Source organism: Vulpes lagopus, chromosome 8 (assembly GCF_018345385.1).
Source record: "Vulpes lagopus strain Blue_001 chromosome 8, ASM1834538v1, whole genome shotgun sequence".
NCBI lineage: Eukaryota > Metazoa > Chordata > Mammalia > Carnivora > Canidae > Vulpes > Vulpes lagopus.
In genome coordinates, this window is record NC_054831.1 from 33,633,508 (window position 1) to 33,648,690 (window position 15,183).

Here is a 15,183-nt window from a genome sequence, read left to right on the forward strand (position 1 = left end):
TATTTTTAAAGATGTTATTTTTAAGTAATCCCTATACCAAACATGGAGTTTGAATTTACAATCCCGAGATCAAGAGTCACATGCTCCACCAATTGAGCCAGCCCAGGCATCCCTGTTTGTTTGCTTTTCAGATTAACATTTTATCTTGGCATTGGCTGAATGTCACTAACATAAGATGTAACTTGACTTCTCTGGGTTTTGGGTTCTTAATCTGTTGTACAACAAAACTGGACTAAGGTATATAACTTCTTGGTGTCTATAGCCTGACATCACACCATACATATTAGTAAACAAAAAAGTCAGTGTGTTTTTGTTAACCAAAATGCGAACTCAAGTTATATATTCATGGATATCCCTGAAGAAGGAGCGTAACTATCTGAACAATACCATGTGTGAGATGGTCAAAACCGTATTCAGCGACAATCCTCTCAGGTGAAGGTGTCATGAATTAGGGCCCTTTTACCTTCCAGCACATTACACTACTTTGGTGCTTCTATCTTTGACCCCCCCGCCCCCTCATTCTTGGCCTCTTTCTTTCAGCTCCTATTTTTCTGCTTACCCCCTGTGATTATTCTAAAACTTGGCCCTCCTCATGCTTAGCATATGTAAGTTCACCTACTCTGACACCAATAACTATTACAGTTAACACAGTTCATTTGAGTGCTGCCATCATTAAATCAATAGTTCAAAACAAACCTCAGGACCCCTGTTCCTAAAATGTGATGCCCATGCAGCTCTGGCTACTACATGCTACAAGCTGGCTCACCTGCCCAGAGGCAACACAGGAAACCCAGACCTCCAGCCCTGCAGGACACACAGGGAGAAGCCTACTCCCTCAGGCTGGAAGCCCAAGAGGTACGTTCAGTTTCTCTGCTCGCATCACATGTCTTTACATGTGTCTTTACAATCCTAATGGTCCTTTCCTCACAACCTGAGCCCTCTCTTAATTTGTAAGTCTTAATTCATGGCTTGACCACTGTGGGTCTGGCCTTTACTACCTCAAAGGCACTATAACAGACATCAAATGGAAGAATAAGATCACAGGTATTTACAGCCTTGAGAATAAGATAAAGAAGACCCACTGAGAGCAACAGAGCCATTTCAATTCCTCCTGGAAGGTGCCAGCCCACTTACCTGATGGTTTCCAAGGCATTTGTTACCTGCTGTTGCTCAATATCATAGAGTTTCACCTTGAAGCCTCCACTGGCAAACAACATAGCCCAGCTTCGCCCAATGAGTCCACTGAAGGAAAGAAAATTAAGAAAGGCTTCTGGTTAACTTAATGGAACAATTCTTCATTCCTAACCCAGAATGAAAAGTAAATGTGTAATTTGGTATCCTGGATGGCATCCTGAACATTAAGTAAAAACTCAGGAAATTAATAATATATTAATATTACTTATTAATTGTAATAAATGTGCCACACTAATATATTAATAATAGGGGAAACTGGTGAGGGAGTATATGGGAACTTTCTGTACTATCCTCACAATTTTTCTGTAAATATAAAAAATAAAGCCTATTAAAAAAAAAAAGAATGTTTATAACAGCAATTCTACTCCTAGGTTTGTACCCAACAGAAATGAAACATATGTCCAAAAAACCCCACCTTGTACATATACGTTTATTTATATGAGCGTTATTCATGACAGCTAAATGGAAATGACCCAGAAGTCCAATAGCTAATGAACAGGTAATAAAATGTGGTATACCCATAAAAAGTTATTCAGCCATTAAAAGGAATAAAGTACTAATACACACTACATAGAACCTTAAAAAAATACTCAGCAAAAGAAGTCAGTAAGTAAGGTCTACATTGCATGATTCCACTTCTGGAAACTGGCAAATCTACAGAGACAGAAAGTGGATTTGTGGTTGCCCAGGGCTGGAGAGGAAGGAACAGGAGCGACAGCTGACTGATGTAGGGTTTCTTTGGGGATGATTAGAATATCCTAAAATTGACTGCTGTGACAGTTGTACAACCCTGTTAATCTACTAAAAGAGTGAATTGTGTGCTAGATCAATTACATTTCAATAAATCTGTTATGAAAAACTGAATGTTTGTGAAAATGCTTTGAAAATCCTCCTGCCACACAAATGTAAAGCAATAATATTTAGTAAGCTCTTAAATTTGGTTGTATAGAAGGGCAAAGAGGATTTGAACATCACACTTGGGGGAATGCAGGTAGTTACCTTGGAGTGTGATTAAAATTCTTTCTCCAAAGGTGCTTGGCTGCTATGTGAATGTTCAGCTAGAGGTGAGAGAAAGGAAAATGTGTCCTCTCAAGATGCATCTATGGCCCAGATAATCAAGGGATTTCTCCAGAGGAAGTGACACACAGGAAGGTTGTTCATATAACTAATAGGCAACAACAACCACTTAAATATCTCCATTCTAAATTCCTCACTGTTTCATTACATTCCAGGCGGACCAATCCAAAAGGGTATACCACAGTCTCCCCTTAAGGGACCCACAGGCTACAGATATGTTTGATAATGCTCCACAGGGCAGAACGAGTGGTGGAGCTGGTGAGAACTCACCTGGCCTACTGAGTAATCCAACTGTGGACGCAAAGAACAGCTATCTGTAGTCAGCATCTTTTACTTTTAAAAATGACCACTAAATTATTCAGACTTAAAAGGGAGGAAATTGTGGACATATACTACAATATGGATCAACCTTGAAGACATGCAAAATAAAATTAACTCAATCACCAAAAGACAAATACTGTATGAGTCCACTTGCGTGAGGTACCGAGAGTAGTAAAATCCATAGACACAGAGACTAGAACGGTGGTTACCAGGGGCTGGAGGAAGGGAGGATCGGGGACTTGTTATTTAATGGGGACAGAGTTATGGTTTTGCAAGAGAAAAAAGTTCTGGAGATTAGTTGAACAATAAAAATAAACTTAGTCAGCCTGGGTGGCTCAGCGGTTTAGTGCTGCCTTTAGCCCAGGGCGTGATCCTGGAGACCCAGGATCGAGTCCCACGTCAGGCACCCTGCATGGAGCCTGCTTCTCCCTCTGCCTGTGTCTCTGCCTCTATCTCTCTCTCTCTCTCTCTCTCTCTCTCTCATGAATAAATAAATAAATAATAAATAAATAAAGATAAAAATATACTTAACACTACTAAACCACACACTTTAAAATGCCCCAGGATCATGACCTGAGCCAAAGACAGATACTGAATTGACTGAGCCACCCAGGCTCCCTGCCCCAGTATATTCTTATTAAAGCAACCAGAACCTTTAAGAACTGAAGTCAGAGAATGTCTTTCCTCTAAAACCTTCTGTTATTTGTTCATCTCACTTGGAGTCAAAGCCAAAATCTCTGCAGCCTCTGAGGCATCCATCCTGCCCTGTCTGACCTCCTCCTGCCATCCTCCCCCTTTCTTCTCCATTCCAGACACACCAGCCTTGTTGATTTGGACCATGCAACACACTCCCTCCTCCGGCTTTTGCATCTGCTGTTCCCTCTGCTTGGAACACCCTTCTCCCAGACACCTTCCTGGCTTGTCCCCTCACCCCCTTCAGCCCTTTGCTGAAATGTCCCCTCTTAGTGAGACAGTCCCTGGGGTGCTTTCAGAATTTCTCTGCTTCCCAGTCCTATTCTCCTCCTCGCTGTCCCTGTTCCTTGCTTCCTCCCTCCCCAAGCACCTGCTACCTTTGCTTTGCTCTCATTTACCTGTGTGGTTTCTGCTCTGCCTATCCACTGGAAGCTCCATAGGACAAGAATTTTCGTTTTGTCACTGCTACATCGCCAGTCCCTGGAACCATGACAAACACCCAGTAGGCACTCTAAATATTTCTTCAGTGAATGACTGTGGCCTTCATATTAACCCCATGGGAAGAGGCTATTGACTGTTATATAGTATTTATCACTAGATAATAAGTTTTTTTGTAGTTGTTTCTTTTTCTCTTTCTTCCTCTCCTTTTTTTTTTTTTTTCTTTTCTTTAAAATGCCTCGGAGGCTGCAGAGATTTTGGCTTTGACTCCAAGTGAGATGAACAAATAACAGAAGGTTTTAGAGGAAAGACATTCTCTGACTTCAGTCCTTAAAGGTTCTGGTTGCTTTAATAAGAATATACTGGGGCAGGGAGCCTGGGTGGCTCAGTCAATTCAGCATCTGCCTTTGGCTCAGGTCATCATCCTGGGGTCCTGAGATCAAGCTCTGCATGGGGCTCCCTGCTCAGCAGAGAGTCTGCCTCTCCTTCTCTATCTGCCCCTGCCCCCTACCCCTGCTCATGCTCTCTCTCTCTCTCAAATAAATAATATTTTTAAAAATCCACACATATATTTTTAAAAAAGAATATACTAGGGTGCCTGGGTAGCTCGGTCAGTTAAGTGTCTGACTCTTGATTTCAGCTCAGGTCAGGGTTGTGAGATCAAGCCCAGCATCAGGCTCCCCACTCAATGTGAAGTCTGCTTAAGATTATCTCCCTCCCTCTCTAACCCTTCCCTGCCCTCACATGGCACAAGTGTGCTCTCTCTCTCTCTCTCTCTTTCTCTCTCTAAAAATAAATAAACTTTAAAAAACTAAAAATTAAAAAAAATTTAAAGAATATACTGAAGACAGGCAAAGATGGAAGTAAACAGACTAGCTAGAAGTATGAAGTATGATGGTAGGCTGGAGCAAGATAGAAGCAGAGGTGGAGACAGGAAACAGCCAGCTGAGTTCCAAATATGTGGTATTTTCAAGGCACAAACTATAAGAACTGCTATGGGCCACCATAGTAGGTGGGAGGAAAAGAACTGAAGATGATACCAAGTTTCTTTTGCATAGAAGCAGACAGGACAGGGAGGCCATTACCTCTGGCCGGGAAGACTATATAACTCAAGTAGATGTAGGGAGAGAAGATCAGGCATTCCATACGGGAGGCCTTAAGTATGAAAAAGATGCCCCATCAGTACATCTAAGAAACAACAAGACAGAGATCTCATGGCTCAGGGACAAGACCTGGGCTGAGGCTATGAATGCTGTATTACTGCATAGCCATGGCATGTAACAGCATGAAACCAGATGAGATCACCAAGGAAGTGAATGGTAATAAAGAAGTCAATGGGTTGAGCCTTGGAACACTCCTCCTCCAGTGAAGGATAGGGACGGGAGAGGGGAGGAAAACCAGGCATGGGGTCAGGGAAATGAAAGGAAGCTTCAGTGAGAAGACAGTGACCATCTGGGTCAAAACTGAGAACTGATCCCTGGGGTTAGTGAGATGAATTGGGGGGACGGTGTATGACAAGAGCAGTTCTGACAGACTGATGGGAGGAAAGCTGGCCTGTGTAGAAGAGAGAGGAGCCTCTAGATGGAACTACCAGCTTAGGAAATGAAGGCACAGGGGAAGGAACACATTAAATGACATGACACAGATACAGTCAACAAAATCCAGAATTCAGGAAATTTCACAGAACAAACGACCCATGTTCTTCCACAAATAAACTGCAAGAAAGTTCTAAAAAGAGATGGGGAAACCTATAGACTGAAAAAGCTAAGAAACATATCAACTAAATATAATAAGTGATCCTCACTTGGAAACTGCATCAATCAAACCAAGGGTAAAAAAAGTTTTTAGAGAACCAGGGAAATGGTGAATACTGATGGGATCTTTAAAGATATTATTTGATAATATTAAGGAATTTTGCTAATTTTGATACACAATGATGGTATTTTTTGCAGTACTCTATATTTTCTCTTCCTATGATTTTCTTAATAACATACTATCCCTAGCTTACTTTAAGAACACAGTATTTAATACTTATACAAAATATGTGTTAATTTACTGCTGATGTTATCAACAAGGCTTCCAGTCAACAGTAGGCTATTAGTAATTAAGTTATACATGGATTTCCAGCTGCATGGGGGAGGGGGCTCAGCACCTCTAACCTCTACATTGTTCAAGGGTCAACTGTAGTCCTTGTCTTTTAGGTATTCATGCTGACATATTTGTAGGTGAAATGATAGAAATGTCTGGGATTTGTTTCAAATTAATCCATAGAAGGGAACATAAATGAAACTAGATCAGCCCAATGTTAATAATTATTGAAACTAGGGGTAGAAGGGGTACAAAGTTTTCATTGTACTATTCTCCGAACTTTAATATGATTTGAAACTTTTCCATAATATAAATAATATGGATGGGAAGAAAGGAAGTAGAGACAGAATACAGACAATTTTATTGAGGTATGAAGAAACATGTGACAGTTACTGGAAGGAGAAATGAGGTCAAGTGGGGATATTTATTAGGCTGGGAGAAATAACCATATGTTTACATGCTATAGAGCATGAAACCCTGCAGACAACACAGCACTTTGGTCTGAGGTTCCTGAACCTATTTCCACTGCTTGGGTGGTCCTGATGCTTGATGTTACTCAAGAAGAAGCAACCCCAATAATCAAGCAGGTGGAAAATTCCTGGAATTGGAGGTATCTACACAGAGGTACGTAATCACTTGGCATCAGATATTGGGAAGGTGGTTGGATTATGCTCCATTTTTCTTTCAATCTTGAGATTTTCCAATGCCACTTGAGATACCAAAAATGAGTTGCATCTGATTCACAAAGTGTCCTGGGTACTCTTCGTGCAATTCAGAGACAAATCAACAACATTCTCTAGGGTTCCTCTAAATTGGAAGTTTCTCAAAATGTGATCCAGATATCAGCAGCAACATATTCCCCATTCCAGAGGGGCCGACATTGAGTGGTGGGAGGCACTTTTCCATGAGCACTCACATGTCTTACTGAGTATGCCAGGAACATAAGGCCCTGGCTGTTCTACACCCAGACCATTTGTCGGAGTTATTTTGCAGAAATATATCCCTCAAGGATAAAGAGCAAGCTTGCTTACCCCTTACTATAAAAGCAGTGGTTTCCCCAAGCTCAATATTCCTGCCTGGAACATACTCACTGAACCTGCAGGTATCCACCTGGAACCTCCATACTCCCACATTGGACTCAGACCAAAGGGAACAATGTTAATGGGATCCTCACATACTGCCTGTTCTCCTATGACTAGGAAAGTTCTCTGTCTCTCACCCATGAGTCTCATGTTCTCTGCCAGCATCCAGGAAATAGTAACAAGCTAAACTATTAGCTTGCAAGTACACAGAACATTCAGTAGGACAGGGTTGTCTCAGACGTGTTATTTCATTGTAGTAACCATATACTGCTTTGAGGAGAGGGGTTAGGATAATAGTCAACGGATGGGCTCTAATAAGTATTATCCCCACTCCATTCCCCCCCCCCCCATCCTTATTTAGCTAATCTGTAATTCAGGCTCTGGGTACAAAAAGTACTCCACACAGTTACATTGGAGTTGTAACAGTTACATTCCCCCCTTCTGTAGGGCTTGGGCCCAAGCAATGAAGGGAAAGCATGGCATGCCTCCTATTGACCTGAAAATCCTATTAATGCCACAGAAGTGCTTTCCAAGCTTCAAAGCCCTCACACAATGTCCACTTGAGCTAAGCCTTTAATATATACAAGGGGTTATTGAGAGGGGCTACTATCTTGTTACAAGGTATCTTATGTGAAGCCATTTGTTGGGAAAATGGAGTGGAAACAACTAAAACCACCTCTACTCAACTTTGGGAGAGGGAGCAGAATTATACAAAATGTTTCACTCCATATTCTTCTGCAATATCAAAGTCTTTAATGATTAATGTAAAATTTACATAGTATGTATATATAAATTTTTTATTAAACTCTTAATGCGCTAGACCTGCACTAATATGGTTGACTCTACCCACATGCTGCTATTTAAATTAATTAAAGTTAATAAATTTTTAAAAATCAATTTATCAATAGTAAGTATTCAAAAGCCACATGTGACAGTAGCCACCAACTTGGACAGCAAGGGCATATACTGAACATTTCCCTCTTTGCAGAAAGTTATATTGACAGAGCTGTTCAGAACTATATGAGGGGAAAAAAAACCCTAGAGATCACAGCCAGAGTTTGAAAGAGACAGTCCTGAGCAAAGACTTCTTTCTCTTCCTCAAACATTTCCCCTCCACACACACACACACACTCCAGAGCTGCAAGAAACTACCTCCCCCTCCAAAATGACTCATCTCCCCTATCCATGTGAAAGCTTTCGCCCACATGGTCAGACACCAGAGCCTGTCAGGCAGATCCCCTCGGGGTAAGAGCTCACGGGGCCTCTGAAGCAGCCGCAGCAGCAGACTCCACTATCAGCCAAGTCCCCCCACATCCTGTGTCCACCACACAACAGAATGGAACTAAAGTGCCAGGCCAGGAAGGGCTGGCAGGCCATCCGTGGTTGAAGGGTGAAAGGCCTCAGCTGGCCTTTCTATAAAAGCCCAAAGTACTAAAAAAAAAAAAAAAAAAAAAAAAAAGCCCATGTACTGTCAGCTGCTTTTACAGAGAAGACTTCCCACGAAGGGGAACAGAGGATATTCACCCTCCTCCCACAACTCGACTTGCCTTTTCAAAATAAGTGTAAAGTGCCTCTCAAATGAGCCTGCATTGCAGGGGGAGGCATAAGAAGAGAGAGAAGGGAGCTTTCTGAGGACAGGTTTTCCTGATTCACAAAGGTTACATCATTATTATACCTGCATCGTCCAGGACAGCAGCCATGCAACAGCCACATGGCGCTAACAGGCAATGGAAAAGTGACTAGTGTGATGAGGTGTGCTGCAAGTATAAAAACCATGCTGGATTCTCAAGACTATCCCCCCCCCCCCCGAAAGAATATAAACTCTCACTAGTAAAATTTTACATCAATTACTTGTTGAAATAATAACACTTAGAAATAAGCTAAATAAAACATTGAAATTAATTCAATTTTTTAAAAAGATTTTATTTATTTGAGAGAAGAGAGAGAAAGCATGAGCAGGGGTTGGGGGGGCAGGGAGGGTCAGAGGGAGAAAGAGGTGCAGACTCCCCATGCAGCCGTGAACCGGAGCACACAGGGCTCAATGAATTTATTTCCACTGCTTGGGTAGTCCTGAGATCATGACTTGATCCGATGGCAGACGCTTAACTGACTGAGGCATCCAGGCATCCCTAATTTCACCTTTTTAAAAATGTAATTACTACAAAATTTAATTACATATGTGACTTGCACTGGTGGCTCACATTATGTTTCTAACAGGCAGCAATGACTTAAACAATTATCTGGTATCATAATTCGATCATTTATCTTAGTTATTTCTTTGGTGTCAGGACACTTAGTTCCACCCCAACTATGCAACTACACCATAATAATACAGAAGTCAGTCACGCATCCGAGAGAGCTCTAGTCCTTCATCTACAAATGCAGTTGGAGTGGGTGGCATTTACTCTAGAGCAGTAGTTCTCACCTTTCTATCAAAGACATTTTTACAATAATCCAAGCCACCATGGACCTCATGTTTGAATGCTGGTTGCCAAATAAGTTAACTGATCTTAAGTAACTTTGTTTATGACCAAAAAATCAACATGAGACAAATGTCCAAAAAGAAATAATGTTCGTAACATATAAATACACAAAAATTCCTATAAATCCAGAAATAAGTGATAAATACACCAAACACAAGGAGAGGGACTCATATAAAGTATGTGAACAAACTAACTTTCAAACTAATATTCTACTGCCTTAGTCTAATAATAGCAAATAATATGTATATACAAATGGCATAGATTAAAAAAACTGATCTTGAGTTAATATGGGCAACACACAGACACTCACTTATAGTACAATACATATTAGCAAAAAAGTAAAAAACTAACCCTGTAACATTCAGCATTAGTTAAATTATATACACATAAAGCAAACAGAGCAAATTTTTAACAATTATTGAATCTAAAAAGTGGGTATCTGGGTATTCTTTTTTCCATAACTCCTACATTTCTGTGTATTTGAGAATTTTTGTAAAAATTTGGGGAGAAAAAAATTGGGGGAGAAATGACTTACGTTCCATACAATAGGCATTAAAGACAAAGTTGATTTCTTTTTGGCATAATTGTTTCAAAGTCTGCATTGCCCACAGTTCTCTAGAGGAGGCACCAAGAGCACGATGCTGACTCCTGGGAACCCGCTGGCATCCCTTCTCCTTCACACACACTCAGTCACTCATGACTGCATATGACATGGACATATGATCCAAAGCAGCCAATCAGCGGGCTTACCAGAACTACCCTACCTGTAGCCTGGCCTGCACAGACAAGCCAAGCCAATCAGATTTCCTCTCCTGAAAATTGGACCTAAAATTGGAAACTCTAAGTCAGTAATAGACACTGGAGGTGAAAGATTATAATGCTGGGGTTGGCGACAATGTGCAAAAAAAAGCAGCACGGGAGAGAGGAAAAGTGAGCAAGTAAAGGCAGGGGGAATCTATTACACAGACTAATATAAACAGGTACAAACAATCAGATTCCACAGCCACAGAATGAGTTCTGTCAGCTTTCTGTTCCTAGTACTACCTTACTTTGGGCCCAAATTCAATTAGTTTCCTGCCCTTAGAGCCTGCGACATCCTAGTAACTTTTTGTGAACTCTTAGATACCTGAGGACCATATAATGGGTCCCTACCATTCTATTATGATATGCTTTAAAGCTTCGAAATTCATAAATCTGAGTTAGTACTTCACAAAGCTACTGAAGGTGAACATTTATTCTATTACATAGCAGCAAAGTAGCAGGGAAGAAAATTTAAGTAATAAAATTGGCTCATTTCTGGGGTGCCTAGTTAAGTTAGTTAAGTTAGTTAAGCATCTGACTTCTGCTCAGGTTGTCATCTCAGGGTCCTGGGATGGAGCCCCATGCCTGGCTCCCCACTCAGCAGCAGTGAGTCTGCTTGTCCCTCTGCCTCTGCCCCTGTCCCTGTTCATGTTTCCTCTCTCTCTCAATAAGTGAATAAAATCTTTAAAAAAAAAAAAAAAAGTGTTCTTTATGGAAAAAAAAAAATCAGTGGAAAAGAATTAAATAGGGACTATATTTCTAGCAAGTACGTTCAAGAGGGAACCTGATAATTATTAGGAAAAGATAGAAAAACAATGGCCCAATATGTCCCTGAAATTGAAATAGGCATTTTTTGGTCTGTTGAAATCCAAGAATGAAACTAAACCAGGTTTTAGGAAGCTTATTTACACTTCCCAGCCTCATTTTGTAAATGGATGTTCCGTGGAATCACCCATGGGGCCAGAAGGGGGGGCGGGGCAGGGAGAGAGAGAGAGAGAAGAGGGCTGAAGAGCGGGGAGGAAGGGAAAGGAAAAGTGAGTAGGGGAGCGAGGTGAGAGGGGGAACAGAGAGGAAAGGGAGCAGAAGGAAGCGAAGGAAAGCAGAGATGGGTGTTCTCTTGAGGTGCTGAGGGTATGGGATAGACAGGAAGAGATCTCTATCCTGTGCCAGTTCCTGTGGTCATTAAAGTTTGCCAACCCTCATCTACTTCCTTATGAACCTTCCTCTGGGGAATCAAATAAACTGACTCATCAATCCTAGCTCCTTCTGGAAAGACTGTACTTCATGAAAGAACCAGAGCCAGACAGGGATAGTCAATTCCAAACTTAACATGTATTAGGTGAAAACAGAGTAACACCCCAACACATGGTGTGAGAGACACAAAACTCCAGCCCTTGATCCTGGACAAGTAAAATATAAATCGAGCACAGTCACTGTACCCAATACCAAGTACACTTTAAAAAAATATTTTTATATTCCTTCACCAAGCAGCCACACACACCCACATGCCTGCAAAGGTCAAAGGTTCAGGTAATTCCACTGTCTGATCAGAGGAAGCTGCCAAAAAACCTTTTTTTGATTCCTTCTTTCAATAGGTTCTAAAAGGAAAACCCTGACACTGGAATTGTCGCTGGTGGCAGGTCAGGTAGGCCAACACCTCAGTGGCATAAACAGACACAAAGCCACCCCCAAAAAGGTGCTTCCAACTATAAATAGCAAGGATTAACACGTCTACAGATTGCTATCACAGCCTGTCAATAAAGGTATGCATAAATACTTTTTTACAAAAACAGCAGAAGTTTTAAAAGACGAGTGGGGGCACAAATCAAAAAATTTGGATGGCATTTAGGCTGTTAAACTGACACAGCCTAGCAAACTCTGAGCTCCAGCGTTCCTCTTTGGAAACGTCCCTTTCTGGGCAGCCTGTGTGGCTCAGCGGTTTAGCGCCGCCTTCAGCCCAGGGGACGCGATCCTGGAGACCTGGGGTCGAGTCCCACATCGGGCTCCCGGCACGGAGCCTGCTTCTCCCTCTGCCTGTGTCTCTGCACCTCTCTCTGCGTGTCTCTCATGAATAAATAAAATCTTAAAAAAAAAAAAAAAAAGGAAATGTCCCTTTCTCCATGGATCACGAATGAATTAGGATTGCCGCATGTGTCCGCCAAGCACCTGTTGCCACCCAGAGGACACCCCTGGGGACAAGAACACACACATCCTCACGCCCTGCAGGCAGCCCTGTGCACGGGTGTTCAACGGGCCCTCTTTGCTGGGATAGTCCCATCTCGGCCACGTACTGCCTGTGACCAGCAGCAAACTGCTTCATCTGTTTTCACATCCATTAAGTGGGAATAGCTAGGAATACAGTTCTGTAGGGCCCCTGGGTGGCTCAGTGGTTGAACGTCTGCCTTGGGCTCAGTGCATGATCCAGGGGTCCCGGGACTGAGTCCTGCATCGGGCTCCCAGCAGGAAGCCTGCTTCTCCCTCTGCCTGTGTCTCTGCCTCTGTGTGTGTGTGTGTGTCTCTCATTAATAAACGAATACACTTCTGCAGAATCTTTGTCCGACTTCCTGGCACGTCTATTTGTGTTTGCTGGTAGGCCTGGCATCACTGAACTAATTGCACAAACCGTTCCCACCGCAGCCTGCGCTGTCAGCTTGGCGGGTAAGTCAGCGCCAAGTGAAACAGAACAGCACTCGACAGTGTGCTTCATCCTGAAAAGCCACGCCGCCCCCGGGCGCTCCCGCAGGCCTGGCCACCTCAGGGAGGGCCGCAAGGGCGCACAGGGTCCTGGAGGGTGGGCGGCTGGCGCTCCAGCACGCGTCCGCACCGCTGGTCGCGGTGACCGCCACCTGGGCCCCTCGCTCCCGCGCCCCCCGGGTCTCCCCAGAGCCAGGGCAAGAGCACACGGTCGGCGGGCCGGGGCGTTTACCTGCCGAGGATCAGCACGTCGCCGGGCTCCGAGGACGCCATGGCCGAACACCTGCCCGGCCCGGGACCCCACCGCCAGTGCAGAGGACTGAGGCCCACCGGCTCTCGCGCGCCGCGCGTAGCGCCGGGTCCCCGCGCCGGGAGGGGCGTCCTCCGCGCCCATTGGCTGGTCCCCTGAGCCGGGGGCGGGCGCGCGGACCCTGATAGGCCCCGGGGGCCGGGGGCGGGGCGCTGCTCCGTCCCCATTGGGTGCTCGGCGGGCGGGACCTGCAGCGGAGACCCAGGCGCCGACCCGAGCGGGGGCGCGGCGGGGGCACCCGCGGGGGGGGGGGGGGGGGGGGGGAGGGGGTAGGAAGCGCGAAAACTTGAGCCTTCGGACTCCAGCAATTCATTTGTTCACAGTTTAGTTTCCAACCGTGCACCCTACAACCTGCGTACGTAGCGGGGATACCTCCAGGCTGGCACGAGGCCTGGCCTCTAGATGACCCCAAGGAAACTGGCAGTAGAAGTTCCTCTCCGAAATACACACCAGTTTAATATATACCAGTTCTGGCCTTTCTACTGAGGGTGGTTTTGCTGAGTTTGCACTCATAATTCGTTTCTAGAAAGATCCTCGCTGCCTTTCTCCGCAGATGAGAACTGAGACCCAGGAACTCTGGGAAACTGGAACTCCAGTGAAACTGGAAGACGGATCTGATCCCACTGCACTGTGCTGAGGGGACCGTGAGGACAGGGGTTCTCTGAACTGTGCTTCCTCCCTCAGAGGCAGGGTGGCGTTTCTGTAGGACAGAAAGGAAGTCCTGACCCGGGGCTCTTTCCAGAGACAGGAACAAACAGACCAAGAGGAGAGAGCATCATACATCTCAGGACAGTTTGTGTCCATACAGCACAAGCTGAAGGGAATTTCCACAGTCATCCAAGTCACGATGATCAGAGAGGACTCAGGCCACAAACATGAGCAAAACTCACCCACTCAGATGACAAATGGAGCTCTTCCTTTATTTGTTTTCCCCGGTCAGAACATTAAAAGATAATGTCAGAGGGAGGGTAGGCTTTAAAGAACAATTTCACAAAGTTTCAATAAACATCTGAAACAAGGTGCTCAACTCACTTAAGATAAATGAAAAGTAACAAAACAGATGGTGAAACTCATCTTTCACCCATAAAATTTGCTAAAATGACAAAGATTGATAAAATATTCATGTTGGTAACGAAATGTTTCAGACAGACAACCCTTTAATATACAATTGAAGGCAGGCTTATAAAGGAGAAAAATGCTTTTGGGAGAGCAGTCAGCCATGAGCCCCTAGGTTCCTGCACTTTCTTGCTGAATATAGCAGACTGCAAGGTTTATCCATCTCCTGAAGCTAAGTACCTTCTGTAGCTATGCACACAGGCAGCTAAATAGATCAAGGCTCCTGCAGAGTACCCTGTAACTGCTCACTCCTGGAGTGAAAGGGGACTGATTTGTTTGCTGCTCGCTACAGTGTCAGCTCTATGCTGAACAATTACTGGTCCATTGGCCCCTTGCAAATGCTGGGGTCATCTGGCCCTCCATGTAACCCTGTGGAAATTGGGGCTCCAAAAACTGGTGCAAATATGCTGACATGCTGGCTATTGCTTTTGCTGTGAGTAGCAGGATCTTTTATCTTTAATCCAGGAATATCCTGTCTTCTGTCAGCTTCCACAAAACTGTGGCAAGCTAACTCATTACTTTGTAATAAGATAAAAATCTCAGACCCCTCACAGTTCTTGACATATCAAAATTTTAAAAGTATGCACTTTGGCTTTGCAATTCCAGTCCTAGAGATCTGTTTTATGGAAATATAAGTGGACATGAAGTTAGACAAAATGGTTTATTTCAGCATAGATATAAAATAGAAGAGAAAAATGTTAAAACATCATATAGAATCTTAATATAATGTTAAAATAAACATTGAAAACATGATGAATATCTATCGATAAGAAATAGTTTTAAAGATTATGGTACAGAGAGCTTCTGCTTCTGGCCAAGATGGAGTAACAGAAGCCAGACTTAAGCTCCTGCCTTAAACAGAAGACCCACCCTCCACCCACTCACT

General features: G+C 43.6%; 1 protein-coding gene across 1 annotated transcript in view; it reads right to left on the bottom strand.

Moving 5' to 3' along the window:
• CRYL1 (crystallin lambda 1) overlaps positions 1 to 13,261 on the bottom strand; it is a 138,319-nt gene extending 125,058 nt beyond the window's left edge. The window contains exons 1-2 of the mRNA XM_041765106.1: positions 13,104 to 13,261; positions 1,135 to 1,242 (exon numbers count right to left, since the gene is read on the bottom strand). Coding sequence (XP_041621040.1) covers positions 1,135 to 1,242; positions 13,104 to 13,144 — 149 coding nt within the window. The 5' untranslated portion in view covers positions 13,145 to 13,261. The remainder of the gene's footprint in view (positions 1 to 1,134; positions 1,243 to 13,103) is intronic.
• Positions 13,262 to 15,183: the final 1,922 nt, after the last annotated feature.